The 16,504-nt window shown below is 44.0% G+C and overlaps 1 protein-coding gene across 8 annotated transcripts in view; it reads left to right on the top strand.

Moving 5' to 3' along the window:
- Positions 1-16,504, top strand: part of LOC110495777 (ATP-binding cassette sub-family C member 4) — a 41,207-nt gene that overhangs the window by 20,556 nt on the left and 4,147 nt on the right. For 6 of the 8 annotated variants that reach the window (XM_021571202.3, XM_021571200.3, XM_090208067.1 and 3 more), the window contains 16 exons: positions 693-942; positions 1,056-1,163; positions 1,283-1,372; positions 2,547-2,738; positions 2,859-2,953; positions 3,057-3,143; positions 4,509-4,605; positions 4,833-5,033; positions 5,171-5,308; positions 5,500-5,537; positions 5,630-5,736; positions 5,880-6,026; positions 6,861-6,940; positions 7,077-7,227; positions 7,363-7,593; positions 13,749-13,849. In XM_021571202.3, coding sequence (XP_021426877.3) covers positions 693-942; positions 1,056-1,163; positions 1,283-1,372; positions 2,547-2,738; positions 2,859-2,953; positions 3,057-3,143; positions 4,509-4,605; positions 4,833-5,033; positions 5,171-5,308; positions 5,500-5,537; positions 5,630-5,736; positions 5,880-6,026; positions 6,861-6,940; positions 7,077-7,227; positions 7,363-7,593; positions 13,749-13,849 — 2,113 coding nt within the window. Of the gene's footprint in view, positions 1-89; positions 176-692; positions 943-1,055; positions 1,164-1,282; positions 1,373-2,546; positions 2,739-2,858; positions 2,954-3,056; positions 3,144-4,508; positions 4,606-4,832; positions 5,034-5,170; positions 5,309-5,499; positions 5,538-5,629; positions 5,737-5,879; positions 6,027-6,860; positions 6,941-7,076; positions 7,228-7,362; positions 7,594-13,748; positions 13,850-16,504 lie in introns of those variants that run through there. The other 2 variants (XM_090208069.1, XM_090208068.1) reach the window with 2 other exon arrangements.

Here is a 16,504-nt window from a genome sequence, read left to right on the forward strand (position 1 = left end):
AATTAATACCTTTTGTGTAATGTAACTTTGGCATTTTTGGCAGGATTTCACCTAATTTGAACATTCTGCCATTCCAATGCTTCTCACAGTTGTCTTGTTGGCTGGATGTCCTTTGGTTGGTGGACCCTTCTTCATACACACACGTTCAACTGAAAGGGAAATCCATCAAAAAACAGTAATTCCTTAAATTTATAGTGTTAAATAACACTGAGAACAATATTTTTTGTGAACAAATGTTTAAATTTGGTGTTATAATAAGGTTGGTAGAAACATGGAAAATCTTTGTGGAAATCGGTTCCAGCTCAAGTCGATTACAAAATCCACAATGCAATGATCTCTCTATTGGCTGGCTGGCTTGCTAGCTTTGTAGCAAAGGTAGTTACACACAATAATACCAAAGACAATATCAGCATGTAAAGTAGCTACTGCAGTTAGAGTATATATTTACATAGTTCAAAGTGACATTCGTTATAAAATGGATGTTTTGGCGGTTTTCGTTCTTCGCGTTCAATGATACTGAATTCCTATCTGCAGACTAGTAATTAGTGTCAAGACTTGTTCTCATTCTGTCAGTATCAATAGACTGTACAGGCATACACCTACAAGGGTCCTAAAATTCCAAATCAAATAGCTAAATGATCCATGTTATGACCCCCCCCCCCCCCCCCCTCTCTCTTTCATTCTTCTCTCAGGGAAGAGATCTCCAAGATCATGTCAAGCTCCTACCTGCGAGGCCTCAACATGGTCTCCTTCTTTGCGGCCAGTAAGATCATAGTCTTCATCACCTTCGCCGTCTACGTCCTCCTGGGGAACACCATCTCAGCCAGCCGGGTGTTTGTGGCAGTGTCTCTGTATGGTGCCATCAAGATCACAGTGACCCTCTTCTTCCCACAGGCCATTGAGAAGGTGTTCGAGACCATCATCAGTATCCGCAGGATCAAGGTACTCTATAGATCATCTGGCACAAAATGGCTGCTGTGCATCACCTAGGTGCAATGAGTTCTTGTGGTTTAGTAAGGTTTGTTTGGCTGCATCATCTCTCTGTTGACCCACAGAATTTCCTTCTGTTGGATGAGATTGAGAGACCCAACATGAGATTCACCTTGGAGGAAAAGAAAGACGCCTCTGTTGAGATCAAGGACTTAATTTGCTACTGGGACAAGGTGAATATTCTGATCAAATCTTGAATGTCCAAATGTTGATGTACAAAACAAGAAGAAGCCTGTCCTGTGTGATAGCTTCATGTATTGCTATGAAATGTCCCTTTCCTCTCTCTCTCCAGTGTCTGGATGCCCCATCTCTCCAGAACCTGTCACTCACAGTGAAGTCGGAGCAGCTCGTTGCTGTCATTGGACCTGTGGGGTCTGGAAAGGTCAGAGGTCATGCACAGTACACAATACACTATATATACATACGTTTGTGAACACCCCTTCAAATTCAGCTATTTTAGCCACACCCGTGCTGACAGGTGTACAGTGCCTTGCGAAAGTATTCGGCCCCCTTGAACTTTGCGACCTTTTGCTACATTTCAGGCTTCAAACATAAAGATATAAAACTGTATTTTTTTGTGAAGAATCAACAACAAGTGGGACACAATCATGAAGTGGAACGACATTTATTGGATATTTCAAACTTTTTTAACAAATCAAAAACTGAAAAATTGGGCGTGCAAAATTATTCAGCCCCCTTAAGTTAATACTTTGTAGCGCCACCTTTTGGAGAGCATTTGTGAACAGCAGTTTTCAGTTCTTTCCACAGATTCTCGATTGGGTGTGTGGTTGGCCACACAAGCTCACAGAACGGGATTGGCTAGTGCTGAAGCTCGTAGCGTGTAAAAATCATCTGTCTTCAGTTGCAACACTCACTACCGAGCTCCAAACTGTCTCTGGAAGCAATGTCAGCACAATAACTGTTCTTCGGGAGCTTCATGAAATGGGTTTCCATGGCCGAGCAGCTGCACACAAGCCTAAGATCACCATGCCCAATGCTAAGTGTTGGCTGGAGTGATGTAGTAAAGCTCGCCACCATTAGACTGGAGCAGTGGAAACACACTTTACCATCTGGCAGTCCGACAGACGAATCTGGGTTTGATGGATGCCATGGGAACGCTACCTGCTCCTATGCATAGTGTCAATGCACGACAATGCCCCCGTGCACAAAGCAAGGTCCATACAGAAATGGTTTGTCAAGATCGATGTGAAAGAACTTGACAAGCCTGTACAGAGGCCTGACCTCAACCCCATCGAACACCTTTGGGAAGAATTGGAATGCTAACTGTGAGCCAGGCCTAATCGCACAACATCAGTGCCCGACCGCACTTATGCTCTTGTGGCTGAATGGAAGCAAGTCCCCGCAGCAATGTTCCAACATCTAATGGAAAGCCTTCCCAGAAGGCCCATGAATGCCCATGAATTTGGAATGAGATGTTCAATGAGCAGGTGTCCGAATACTTTTGGTCATGTAGTGTGTGTGTGTGCGTGTATGTATGGTAAAATATGTAGTAAGCCATCAGCCAGCGCACATGTTTACCATCCCATCTCCCACAGTCCTCCCTGCTCAGCGCCATTCTGGGGGAGCTGCCTCACGACAAGGGCGTGTTGAGGGTCAAAGGTCAGCTGACCTACGCCTCCCAGCAGCCCTGGGTGTTCCCTGGAACCATCCGCAGCAACATCTTGTTTGGCAAAGAGCTCCATCCTCAGAAGTATGAGAAGGTCCTGAGAGCCTGCGCCCTCAAGAGGGTAAGACACACTGAATGGAGCTCTCATGGTATTTATTCTAGGAGCGTTGCAGTGGTTGTAATGGCTTTGTGTTCAATGACTGTTAACCCCTGTTGTCGCTGTTATCACTTCTGTGTTTAGGACATGGAGCTGCTGCCAGACGGGGACCTGACATTGATAGGGGACAGAGGAGCAACCCTCAGTGGGGGACAGAAAGCTAGAGTGAACCTGGCCCGGTAAGACCACAGCTCCACTTCATACCAGAGTAGCTATGAGTTGAGGTACATTCTATAGATGAATATCCTCCAGTCTCGATCTGAAAGCCTTGTTGTGTCTCAGGGCTGTGTACCAGGATGCTGACATCTACCTGCTGGACGACCCTCTAAGTGCTGTGGATGCTGAGGTCGGGAGACACCTGTTTGAACAGTGAGTGAACCACAGTTTCAGCTAAACAGTTTTATTTTACCAGACTGGTCCCATTTGAGATAAATAAATAGCAGCTCACAAGGTTTCAGACCAATTTACAACATAGAACACAACAGTTAAAGAAACATACATTTACACATTGAGCAGCAAGATGGTTTGGGGAGGTATGGTGCAACTATGAAATGATGACCTCTTCCTACTGTATATATTTGGTCACATGATTAATGCTGATGGAATTTATATGTTTAAATGAATGATTAGAATATTCCACCCTGAAACCATATAATTGTTTGAAATGTATTAGAATCATTAAACTATAGTCTGATGTGTGTAGTTTTAGTCAGAAGAATTAGAATACTTTTTAGTATGTAAGCAGGGTGCAAGTGGGAAACAAATGATAAGAGTAGCTATCGACAGACAAGCTGGACCACTGTGTTTCTTACAGGACATTCTGTCTCCACCCGGGGAGGGGAGAAACTGTTAGGCTGGCAGACGATTATGTAACATGTTGCAGAATTAGGGTAAAACAATATATCGGTACAATATGTCTTTATAGTATCTTAAACACAGACTGTCTGAGTAGAATTTGGTGCCGACCTGGCTAGGGGCATCTGAGAGATTGGGGAAAGGACGGGGGAAGTACTTCCCATGGTCTCCCTATATTGAGGGAGGACGGGGAGTGATTCTCACGGCCACCTCCCTAATCTTTGTCGGCTGGGTAGTAGGACAGTGTGCGTAGAATACCTACTGTTTGTATGTGTATGTACTGTATGTGCGTAGAATGCCTACTGTTTGTATGTGTATGTACTGTATGTGCGTAGAATGCCTACTGTTTGTATGTGTATGTACTGTATGTGCGTAGGATACCTACTGTTTGTATGTGTATGTACTGTATGTGCGTAGGATACCTACTGTTTGTATGTGTATGTACTGTATGTGCGTAGGATACCTAATGTTAGTGTGTGAATGTAAGTAAGGAGCCAGTATAACATTTGTACAACAGACCAGCGCTCTCGTGAATAAACATTTTGACTATTTAGCTGGGCCTCCGTCTGTTTTCATTCAACCAGTATCTGACAAATTCTGGGTTGCAGACCGAGTAGTTGAATTGAATTGGGTTATGAACATTGAGAACATAATTCTCATAACATGTTTCCTAGAAACAAAGGGTGTCTCAACTAACCCTTTGGCTCAACTTACCCCACTATCCTTTAGTACAACTGAACTACATTCTTCCCAGACTCAGATTAGGTCTACTTACTGGCTGCTTCTTTAGGGCAGGAATGTTTTTTTTGTATAGCACGAGCAGGGTGAAACTGCTCTTAAAGTGTCCGTCTGTCTCTCTCCATGTGTCTGTGTGTCCAGGTGTATCTGTGGTATTCTGAAGAATAAGCCCCGCATCCTGGTCACCCACCAGTTGCAGTACCTCCAAGCAGCCAACCAGATCCTCGTCCTCAAGGAGGTGTGTTCCTGGCAGGGTTTAACATTCTACACATGCTTTGTAACCTACATATGACCACAGGTGCATTTCTGCTTACCTTTAACTTTGTTGAGCACATAACACATGCCTGCTGTCAATCTTTATGAAATGAATAGTTCACCCAAAGGCATATGCATTTACATATGAATACAGACTCCAGAAGTCGGGCAGGGCGTTGACGTGTGTATGTGTGTGTGTGTGTGTGTCAGGGTCACGTGGTAGCGAGGGGGACATACTCCGAGCTGCAGCACTCTGGGGTTGACTTCACCTCCCTGCTGAAGAGGGATGAGGAGGAGGAGCCACAAACCAACAACAATCACTCAGTGGTCAAACACGCCTTTTCCCAGAACTCAATATCCTCCCACACCTCCTCCATGCACTCTGTTAAAGATGGAGCTGAACAGCTTCCGGTGGGTCCAAACCCCACTCACTTCCTTTCAAGCCCTTAGATACAGTCACTGGGAGGATTTTAATTCTGAAGTCTCCCTGATTGTTCATCCCTTAGTTAACATGGTATTATCTATTATCTGTCCATGTCTCCTCCCAGGAGGAGCTTGTCCAGGCAGTAGCAGAGGAGAGCCGATCGGAGGGCAACATCGGCGCCAGCCTATACTTCAAGTACTTAAACGCAGGAGCCAGCATCCTGGTTATGCTGGGCACAGTCCTCCTCAGTCTCGTCGCGGAGGTATTAACGCATCCAAAATGTCAGGCAGTGAATAGCCATATGTCACCATTCTACCTCATAGCATCTACAGTAAATACAGCATTTTCACTTCTGATAGATGTGTGCAAAATCTAACTCTGAACACATCAGTGCATTGGAACCAATGGCATTGCAATGGTCGAACCAACTATAATGTAATTTGTCACCCACAGGTAGCGTATGTTCTTCAGGATTGGTGGCTGGCTTATTGGTAAGAAGCATCTATCGTTACAGTAGCTATTTGTTTCACAGTTCAGTTGGACTATAGTGAACATTCAAATGACAGTGCTGTTTGATTGACAGGGCAGGAGAGCAGGAGAAACTCAATATTAATAGCACTATGATTGTCCAAAATGGCCTCAACATCACTCAAGAATTGGACCTCCGTTTCTACATGGGTATTTATGCAGGTATACAGAGGAATACTCTATATTTACGTTTCCCTTTTAAAGAATGGGAATATTTTCCAAGTAAGTATGAGGTTGTCCCCTTCCCTGGGAGGAAGCTTGGGAAAATCGTGTAATGACTGACAAGTCACCTTCTCTGTGTTCAGGTTTGACTCTGGCCTCAGTCATCTTTGGCTTTGCCAGGAGTCTGTTGATGTTCAATGTGCTGGTGAAAGCTGCTCAGTCTCTGCACAACCGCATGTTCAACTCTATCCTCCGGACGCCTGTACGCTTCTTTGACATCAACCCAATTGGTGAGAAACCCCCCTGTGAAATAGAATTGATTTGTGTTGTCTTTTTCTTGTAGACTTGGAATTGAGTCCTGACCTCAAAATGCTTTGAAACTGGTTAGGGTGAGATGGGAACAGACGTCATTTCAACATTTAGTTTTGATTTACATTTGGTTGTTGTCAACTAACGTGAATTCAAAGTATAAAATAAATACAAATGAAAGTATTTGTATTTAGGTTCAAAGTTGGGTGAAAAAAATACCAAATTCCCTTAGATTTGTTAGGAATTGAAAACTGGTCAAGTTGTGGGGAAATGCTAGATGCAAAATACAAGGTGAACAACTTCTATATTTAAAGGTTTAATAAATAGACATAGACAAAAATATGCATATGGGAAGACAGAAACATTCCTCTATGAAGTTCGCAGCAAAGCTCTCCCCCTACAGAGGAGAGGGCGGATCTAAATACTCTTGCCTTTCCTGCGTTTCATCCTTCCGTGTCTGATGCCAAAGCATTAAATCAAGGCTAAGACCTAGGGGTTGAATAGACTATACATTTTAAATGTCTTATTGGCTTAGTACACCCATGGTAGATTTTATGGCTCAGGGGCCCAGATACCAGTAACTAAGACCTGATTTATGGCGGCCTTACAGAGGGTACCTAGAGGCCAAATTTCAATAGGGAATAGTCATCAAAAAATTCCATTATTAGCAGGTGATAACTTTTTTCAAATCCAATCAATTTTCCACGTTGAGTAAACGTCATCACATTAAATTTTTTTGTTGAAATGACGTGGGAAACAATGTTGATTTTTACCAGTATTTGCCCAGTGGATTACTTCCTCCTTTTCTGTCACAGGAAGAATTCTCAACAGGTTCTCTAAGGACATTGGCCAGCTGGATTCCATGTTACCTAATACCTTTGTTGACTTCAGTCAGGTAAGTGAGTTTATAGTCCTAGAGGGGATCATCTATGTATTTTGGTAGGCGGATATAGATTTCCCAATCCAGTATCTATATTCCATAAATCTTTTCTTCTCTTCATGTCTCCTGGGCATATTCGGTCTTGCCACAGTCGATCCTGCAGAACATCGGTGTAGTGGTGGTGGCAGCGGCAGTCATGCCCTGGATCCTCATTCCTGTCGTTCCTCTACTCATCATATTCCTGTTCCTGAGACGCTACTTCCTGCAGACGTCACGGGATGTCAAACGCCTGGAGTCCACCAGTGAGTGACAGGACTGACTGGGACAGTGAGGGGAGGCAAGGGACAAATGATAATTGTACATTTGCTCTATTAATGTGCATGTTTTCCTTTTGTGTCTGCAGGCAGCTAAGTTTATGTATTTCCTGTGTTCTGCAGCTCAGAGTCCCGTCTTCTCCCACCTGTCCTCGTCCCTCCAAGGTCTGTGGACGATCCGAGCCTTCAGAGCCGAGGAGAGATTCCAGAACACCTTTGACACTTATCAGGATCTGCACACAGAGTCCTGGTTCCTGTTCCTGGTCACTTCTCGCTGGTTCGCTCTCCGACTGGATGGAATCTGCGCGGCCTTTGTCACTGTCACCGCCTTCGGCTGCCTATTCCTCAGAGATGGTAAGAGGTTGAATTATTATTGCTTAAATGTCACACCGTATGTAGTGCACTTTTGACCAGTGCCTTAAGATGTGTATATATACCTTCTATTAAGTCCACCTTAAGGGACCCCTGACTTCATTACACAAGCTGTTACACAATGGTAGAAATCAATGTTGGTTTCATCTGACATAAAAAAAAATGAATTTGAGGTTGGATAATCTTTCTGCTCAAAGTCTTTGGCTCATTGCCTGTTCTCGAGCAACAACTTTTATTACACTTGGGGCCAAACAGTTATCCAAGATACACCACCGGTTGAAAGTTTTAGAACACCTACTCATTCAAGGGTTTTTCTTTTATTTTTACTATTTTCCTCATTGTAGAATAATAGTGAAGACATCAAAACTATGAGATAACACATATGGAATCATGTAGTAACCAAAATAGTGTTAAACAAATCAAAATACATTTTATATTTGAGATTCTTCAAATAGCCACCCTTTACCTTGATGACAGCTTTGCACATTCTTTCCATCGGCTTCATGAGGTAGTCAACAGGAATGCATTTCAATTAACTTCTTGGTGACAGGGGTCAGTATTTTCACGTCCGGATGAAATGCATGCCCAAATTCAACTGCCTGCTACTCATCCCCAGAAGATAAGATATGCATAGTTGCTTGAATCATGTCTGTGAGTATAACAGAACTTATGTAGCAGGCGAAACCCTGAGGAAAAAACATTCCAATTTTTTTTTTGAGGTCACTCTCTTTTCAATGGGGTTTCATTGGGAAACCAGATTTCTAAGGGACCTTCTTGCAGTTCCTACCGCTTCCACTGGATGTCACCAGTCTTTAGAAATTGGTTGAGGTTTTTCCTTAGTGTAATGAAGAAGTAGCTCTGTTCAAAACGAGGGTAACTTCAAGTGTACTGTTTGTTAGAGGCGCGTGACCAGAAAGGTAGCGTCAGTTTGTTTTCTTCCTGTATAGAACACAGATCATCCTGTCTTCAATTTTAGCGATTATTTACTTTAAAAAATACCTAAAGTTGTATTACAAAAGTAGTTTGAAATGTTTTGGCAAAGTTTACAGGTAACTTTTGAGATATTTTTTAGTCACATTGCGCAAGTTGGAACCGGTGTTTTTCTGGATCAAACGCGCCAAATAAATTGACATTTTGGATATATATGGACGGAATTAATCAAACAAAAGGACCATTTGTTATGTTTATGGGACATATTGGAGTGCCAACAAAAGAAGCTCGTCAAAGGTAAGGCGTGATTAAATTTTTATTTCTGCGTTTTGTGTCGCGCCTGCAGGGTTGAAATATGGTTTCTCTCTTTTGTTTACGGATGTGCTATCCTCAGATAATAGCATCTTTTGCTTTCGCCAAAAATCCTTTTTGAAATCTGACATGTTGGCTCGATTCACAACACGTGTAGCTTTAATTTGGTATCTTACATGTGTGATTTCATGAAAGTTGGATTTTTATAGTAGTTTATTTGAATTTGGCGCTCTGCATTTTCTCTGGCTTTTGGCCAGGTGGGACGCTAGCGTCCCTCATATCCCAGAGAGGTTAACAGGTGTGCTTTCTTAAAAGTTAATTTGTGGTATTTCTTGCCTTAATGCGTTTGAGCCAATCAGTTGTGTTGTGACAAGGTAGGGGGTGTAGACAGAAGATAACCCTATTTGGTAAAAGACCAGCTCAAAAAAGCAAAGACAAACGACAGTTCCTCATCCACATGAAAGTCAGTCAATACGGAAAATGTCAAGTGCAAATAACATCAAGCGCTATGATGAAACTGGCTCTTATGAGGGCCGCCACAGGAAAGGAAGACCCAGAGTTACCTCTGCTGCAGAGGATAAGTTCATTAGAGTTACCAGCCTCAGAAATTGCAGCCTAAATAAATGCTTCACAGTTCAAGTAACAGACACACCTCGACATCAACTGTTCAGAGACTGCGTGAATCAGGCCGTCATGGTCGAATTGCAGCAAAGAAACCACTACTAAAGGACACCAATAATAAGAAGAGACTTGCTTGGGCCAAGAAACATGAGCAATGGACATTAGGCCGGTGGAAATTTGTTCTTTGGTCTGGAGTCCAAATTTGACTTTTTTGGTTCCAACCGCCGTGTCTTTGTGAGATACGGTGTGGGTTAACTGATGATCTCTGCATGTGTATTTCCCACCGTAAAGCATGGAGGAGGTGGTGTGGGGGTGGTTTGCTGGTGACACTGTCTGTGATTTATTTAGAATTCAAGGCACACTTAACCATCATGGCTACCACACCATCCCATCTGATTTGCGATAAGTAGGACAGTCATTTGTTTTTCAACTGGACAATGGCCCAACACATCTCCAGGCTGTGTAAGGACCAAGAAGGAGAGTGATGGAGTGCTGCATCATATGACCCGGCCTCCACAATCCCCGACCTCAACCAAATTGAGATGGTTTGGATAAGTCTGAGTGAAGGAAAAGCAGCCAACAAGGGCTCAGAATGTGTGGGAACTCCTTCAAGACTGTGGGAAAGGCATACAAAGTAATGCTGGTTGAGAGAATGCCAAGACTGTGCAAAGATAAAATATATTTTGATTTGTTTAACACTATTTTGGTTACTACATGATTCCATAGTTTTGCTGTCTTCACTATTATTCTGAAGAAAAAACCCTTGAATGAGTAGGTGTCTTAAAACTTTTGACCGGTAGTGTATGTCAAGAAACCTAATTAATAAGAACATTTCATGAAATCACATCAAATAATCTAATCAAAATCACATTTTATTTGTCACATGCTTCATATAAAACAGATGTAGACTAACAGTGAAATGCTTACTTACAGGCCCTTCCTAACAATGTAGAGATAAAGAAAATAGAGAAATAATAGAAAAGTAATAATAAATAACAAAAACTTGGTTGATGTGCAGGGGTATGAGGTAGATATGTACATATACAATGTGTCCGGAAAATATTCAGACATCCTCTCTTTTTGTTATGTTACAGCCTTATTCTAAAATGGATTAAATAATTGTTTCCCCTCAATCTACACAGCGAAAAAAGGTTACCTAAACATTTTTGCAAATTTATACAAAATTAAAAACATACCTTAAAGAAGTATTCAGACCCTTTGCTATGAGACTTGAAATTGAGCTCTGGTGCATCCTGTTTCCATTGATCATCCTTGAGATGTTTCTACAATTAGTTTGGAGTCCACATGTGGTAAATTCAATTGATTGGACATGATTTGGAACGGCACACACCTGTTTTATGTAAGGTCCCACAGTTGACAGTGCATGTCAGAGAAAAACCCAAGCCATTGATGGAATCGTCTGTAGAGCTCCAAGACGACAGGATTGTGTCGAAGCACAGATCTGGGAAGGGTACCAAATAAATTCTGCAGCCTTGAAGGTCCCCAAGAACACAGTGGCCTCCATCATTCTTAAATGTAAGAAGTTTGGAACCACCAAGACTCTTCCTAGAGCTGGCTGCCTGGCCAAACTGAGCAAGAAGGGCCTTGGCCAGGGAGGTGACCAAGAACCCTATGGTCACCCTGACAGAGCTCTAGAGTTCCTCTATGGAGATGGGAGAACCTTCCAGAAGGACAACCAGCCCTCCACCAGTCAGGCCTTTATAGTAGAATAGCCAGACGGAAACCACTCCTCATTAACAAGCACATGACAGCCCACTTGGAGTTTGACTCTCAGACCATGAGAAACAAGATTCTCTGGTCGGATAAAACCAAGATTGAACTGTTTAGCCTGAATACCAAGTGTCACGTCTGGAGGAAATTAGGCACCGCTCATCACCTGGCCATTACCACTCCTACGGTGAAACATGATGCTAGCAGCATGCAGTGGAGATGTTTTTCAGCAGCAGGGACTGGGAGACTAGTCCGGATCGAGGGAAAGATAAACGGAGCAAAGTACAGAGATCCTTGATGAACATGTGCTCCAGAGAGCTCAGGACCTCCGACTGGGGCGAAGGTTCACAAGTATCTGAAAGTCCTAGAGTGGCCCAGCCAAAGCCTGGACTTGAACCCTATCGAACATCTCTGGAGAGACCTGAAAATAGCTGTGCAGCAACGCTTCCCAACCAACCTGACAGAGCTTGAGAGGATCTGCAGAGAATGGGAGAAACTCCCCAAATACAGGTGTGCCAAGCTTCTAGCGTCATACCCAAGAAGATTCAGGCTGTATTCACTGCCAAAGATGCTTCAACAAAGTACTGAGTAAATGGTCTGAATACTTATGTAAATGTTATATTTCAGTTTTTTATTAGCAAACATTTCTAAAAAACTGTGTTTGCCTTGTCATTATGGGGTATTGTGTTTAGATTGAGGATTTTTTAAATCTATTTTAGAATAAGGCTGGTACGTAATTTTTTTGGGGAAAAGTGAAGGGATCTGAATACTTTCCAAAGGCACTAATTAGGAATAAAGTATACAATGCATTTGGCATATGAGTGTGCAAAGGATAGATAATTAACAGTAGCAGCATTGTATGCAATGAGTCAAAAGAGTTATTGCAAAATGGGTCAATGTGGATAGTTAAATAACTACCCAGACTAACTACTTAGCCCTCTTATGACTTGGGGGTGGAAGCTATTCAGGGGCCTGTTGGTCCCAGACTTGTTACATCGGTAGCACTTGCCAAGTGATAGCAGAGAAAACAGTCTAAGACATGTTATCTGTGTCTTTGACCATTTTTAGGCCCTTCCTCTGACACTGCCTGGCCTAGAGGTCCTGGGTGATAGGGAGCCCTGCACTGGGCCTTACACACTACCCTCTGTAGCGCCTTGCAGTCGGATGCCAAGCAGCTGCCATACTAAGCAGTGATGCAGTCAGTGAAATGCTCTCAATGGTACAGTTGTATAACTTTTTGAGCATCAGAGGACCCATGCTAAGTATTTTTAGCCTCCTGAAGGAGACCAGGTGTTGTCGTGCCCACTTCACGCCTGTGGTGGTGTGTGTGGACCATGATAGATCCTTATTGATGTGGACACAGACCTCTCGACCCGCTCCACTACCACACTGCCAGATTTCTAACCTCCCAATAGGCTATCTCATCGTCGTCGGTGATCAGACTTACTACCATCTTGTTGTCAACTTAATGATGGTGTTGGAGTCGCGCGCGGCCACACAGTCATGGGTGAACGGAGTACATGAGGGGACTAAGCACGCACCCCTGAGTGTCCCCTGTGTTGAGGGTTAGTGTGTTGGATGTGTTGTTGCCTATCCTCACCACCTGGGGGCGGCCCGTCAAGAAGTTCAGGATACATTTGCAGAGGGAGGTGTTCAGTCCCAGGGTCCTTAGCTTTGATGATTGATGAGCTTAGAGGGGATGATGGTGTTGAGCACTGAGCTGTAGTCAATGAACAGCATTCTCACATAGGTGTTCCTCTTGTCCAGGTGGGAGAGGGCAGTCCCGAGTGCAATAGAGATTGCATCATCTGTGGATCTGTTGGAGCGGTATGCAAATTAGTTGGGTCCAGGGATGAGGGTGTTGATGTGAGCCATGACCAGCCTTTTAAAGCATTTAAGGCTACAGATACGAGTGCTACAGGCCATAGTCATTTAGACAGGGTACCTTGGTGTTCTTGGGCACAGGGATTATGGTGGTCTGCTTGAAATATAGGTATGACAGACTAGATCAGGGAAAGGTTGAAAATATCAGTGAAGACACTTGCCAGCTAGTCAGCGCATGCTAGGAGTACACGTCTTGGTAATCCGTCTGGCCCTGCAGCCTTGTGAATATTAACCTGTTAAAAGTTCTTACTCACATCGGCTACGTAGAGCGTGATCACACAGTCGTCTGGAACAGGTGGTGCTCTCATGCATGATTCAGTGTTGCTTGCCTTGAAGCAAGCATAAAAGCATTTAGATCGTCTGGTAGGCTTGCGTCACTGGGTAGCTCGCAGCTGGGTTTCCCTTTGTAGTTAGTGATCGTTTGCAAGCCCTGCCACATTCGACCAGTGCCAGAGGATTCAATCTTACTGCTGTATTGACGGCTCGATAGAAGTTGTTGTGGGATTTCTTATAAGTGTACGGATTAGTGTCCGGCTCCTTGAAAGCGACAGCTCTAGCCTTTAGCTCAGTGCGGATGTTGCCTGTAATCCATGGCTTCTGGTTGTTGACATGCTGTGTAGCCAATTAATAGGGTAAATGTTCTTATCTGTTCCAATCAGGGCTGGAGGCAGGAGCTGTGGGTTTGGTGTTGTCCTACGCTGTCACCCTTCTTGGGAACTTCCAATGGACCATTCGTCAGAGTGCGGAGATGGAGAACATGGTAAGATCACAATAATTCTGGTATTCTGGTATTGTCCATCCCTCAGCTCCCCAGGACCTTTTACAATATGTGAAGGATTTTAACTGGGAATAAATATCCACAGAGAAAATAATCAAACCCAGAGATCAAATCAAATTGTATTGGTCACATACACATGGTTAGCAGATGTTAATGTGAGTGTAGCGAAATGCTTGTGCTTCTGATTCCAACCATGCAGTAATATCTAACAAGTAATCTAACAATTTCACAACAACAAAGGAATTAATAAGAATATGTACATATAAATATATAGATGAACGATGGCCGAACGGCATAGGCAAGATGCAGTAGATGGTATAGAGTACAGTATGGGTATGTAAACATGATATAAAGTGGCATTGTTTAAAGTGACTAGTGATATATTTATTACATCCAATTTTTTATTATTAAAGTGGCTAGAGATTTGAGTCAGTATGTTGGCAGCAGCCAATCAATGTTAGGGATGGCTGTTTAACAGTCTGATGGCCTTGAGATAGAAGCTGTTTTTCAGTCTCTCGGTCCCAGCTTTGATGCACCTGTACTGACCCCGCCTTCTGGATGATAGTGGGGTGAACAGGCAGTGGCTCGGGTGGTGGTTGTCCTTGATGATCTTTTTGGCCTTCCTGTGACATCGGGTGGTGTAGGTGTCCTGGAGGGCAGGTAGTTTGCCCCCGGTGATGCGTTGTGCAGACTTCACTACCCTCTGGAGAGCCTTACGGTTGTGGGCGGAGCAGTTGCCGTACCAGGCGGTGATACAGCCCGACAGGATGCTCTCGATTGTGCATCTGTAAAAGTCTGTAAATTTCTTCTGTTGCGCCTTCTTCACCACGCTGTCTGTGTGGGTGGACCATTTCAGTTTGTCAGTGATGTGTACGCAGAGGAACTTAAAACTTTCCACCTTCTCCACTACTGTCTTGTCGATAGGGAGGGTGCTCCCTCTGCTGTTTCCTGAAGTCCACGATCATCTCCTTTGTTTTGTTGACGTTGAGGGTGAGGTTATTCTCCTGACACCACACTCTGAGCGCCCTCATCTCCTCCCTGTAGGCCGTCTCGTCATTGTTGGTATTCAAGCCTACCACTGTAGTGTCGTCTGCAAACTTGATTTAGTTGGAGGCGTAAATGGCCACGCAGTCATGGGTGAACAGGGAGTACAGGAGAGGGCTGAGAACGTTGTGGGGCCCCAGTGTTGAGGATCAGCGGGTTGGAGATGTTGTTTCCTACCCTCACCACCTGGGGGCGTCCCGTCAAAGTCCAGGACCCAGTTGCACAGGGCGGGGTTGAGACCCAGGGTCTCGAGCTTAATGACGAGTTTGGAGGGTACTATGGTGTTAAATGCTGAGCTGTAGTCAACGAACAGCATTCTTACATAGGTATTCCTCTTGTCCAGATGGGTTAGGGCAGTGTGATTGCGATTGCGTCGTCTGTTGGCCTATTGGAGCGGTAAGCAAATTGGAGTGTGTCTAGCGTGTCAGGTAGGGTGGAGGTGATATGATCCTGGACTAGTCTCTCAAAGCACTTCATGATGACGGACGTGAGTGCTACAGGGCGATAGTCGTTTAGTTCAGTTACCTTAGCTTTCTTGGGAACAGGAACTATGGTGGCCGTAAACACACCAGCCACCTGGTCTGCGCATGCTCTGAGGACACGCCTGGGGATGCCGTCTGGGCCGGCAGCCTTGCGAGGGTTAACACACTTAAATGTTCTACTCACGCTGGCTGCGGTGAAGGAGAGCCCGTAGATTTTGGTAGAGGGCCGTGTCGGTGGCACTGTATTGTTCTCAAAGCGAGCAAAGAAGTTGTTTCGTTTGTCGGGAAGCAAGACATTGGGGTCCGCGACGTGGCTGGTTTTCTTATTGTAGTCCGTGATTGACTGTAGACCCTGCCACATACCTCTCGTGTCCGTTGAATTGCGACTCTACTTTGTCTCTACTGACGCTTAGCTTGTTTGATTGCCTTGCTGAGGGAATAGCTACACTGTTTGTATTCGGTCATGTTTCCGGTCGCCTTGCCCTGATCAAAAGCAGTGGTTCACACAGTTTCTGGTTGGTGAAGGTTTTAATATTCACCATGGGTACAACATCACCGATGCACTTGCTAATAAACTCGCTCACCGAATCAGCGTATACATCAATGTTGTTGTTCTACGTTATCCGGAACATTATCCCAGTCCACGTGATTGAAGCGTGGAATTAGATTTGTTGGACCTACCTGACTGCCGTTTCCTGTTTTAGCTTCTGTCTATAGGCTGGGAGAAACAAAATGGAGTCGTGGTCAGATTTGCCGAAAGGAGGGCGAGGGAGGGCTTTGTATGCGTTGTGGAAGTTAGAGTAACAATGATCCAGAATTTTGCGCATTCGATATGCTGATAACATTTAGGGAGCCTTGTTTTCAGATTAGCCTTGTTAAAATCCCCAGCTACAATAAATGTTGGCTCAGGATATGTGGTTTCCAGTTTACATAGAGTCCAATGAAGTTCTTTCAGGGCCGTCAAGGTTTCTGCTTGGGGGGGATATACACGACTGTGATTATAATCGAAGAGAATACTCTTGGTATATAATGCGGTCGGCATTTGATTGTAAGGAATTCTAGGTCAGGTGAACAAAAGGACTTGAGTTCCTGTGTGTTGTTATGATCACAC

This window comes from Oncorhynchus mykiss, chromosome 18 (genome assembly GCF_057628025.1).
Source record: "Oncorhynchus mykiss isolate SJ-2025 chromosome 18, ASM5762802v1, whole genome shotgun sequence".
In the NCBI taxonomy this organism is placed as follows: Eukaryota; Metazoa; Chordata; class Actinopteri; order Salmoniformes; family Salmonidae; genus Oncorhynchus; species Oncorhynchus mykiss.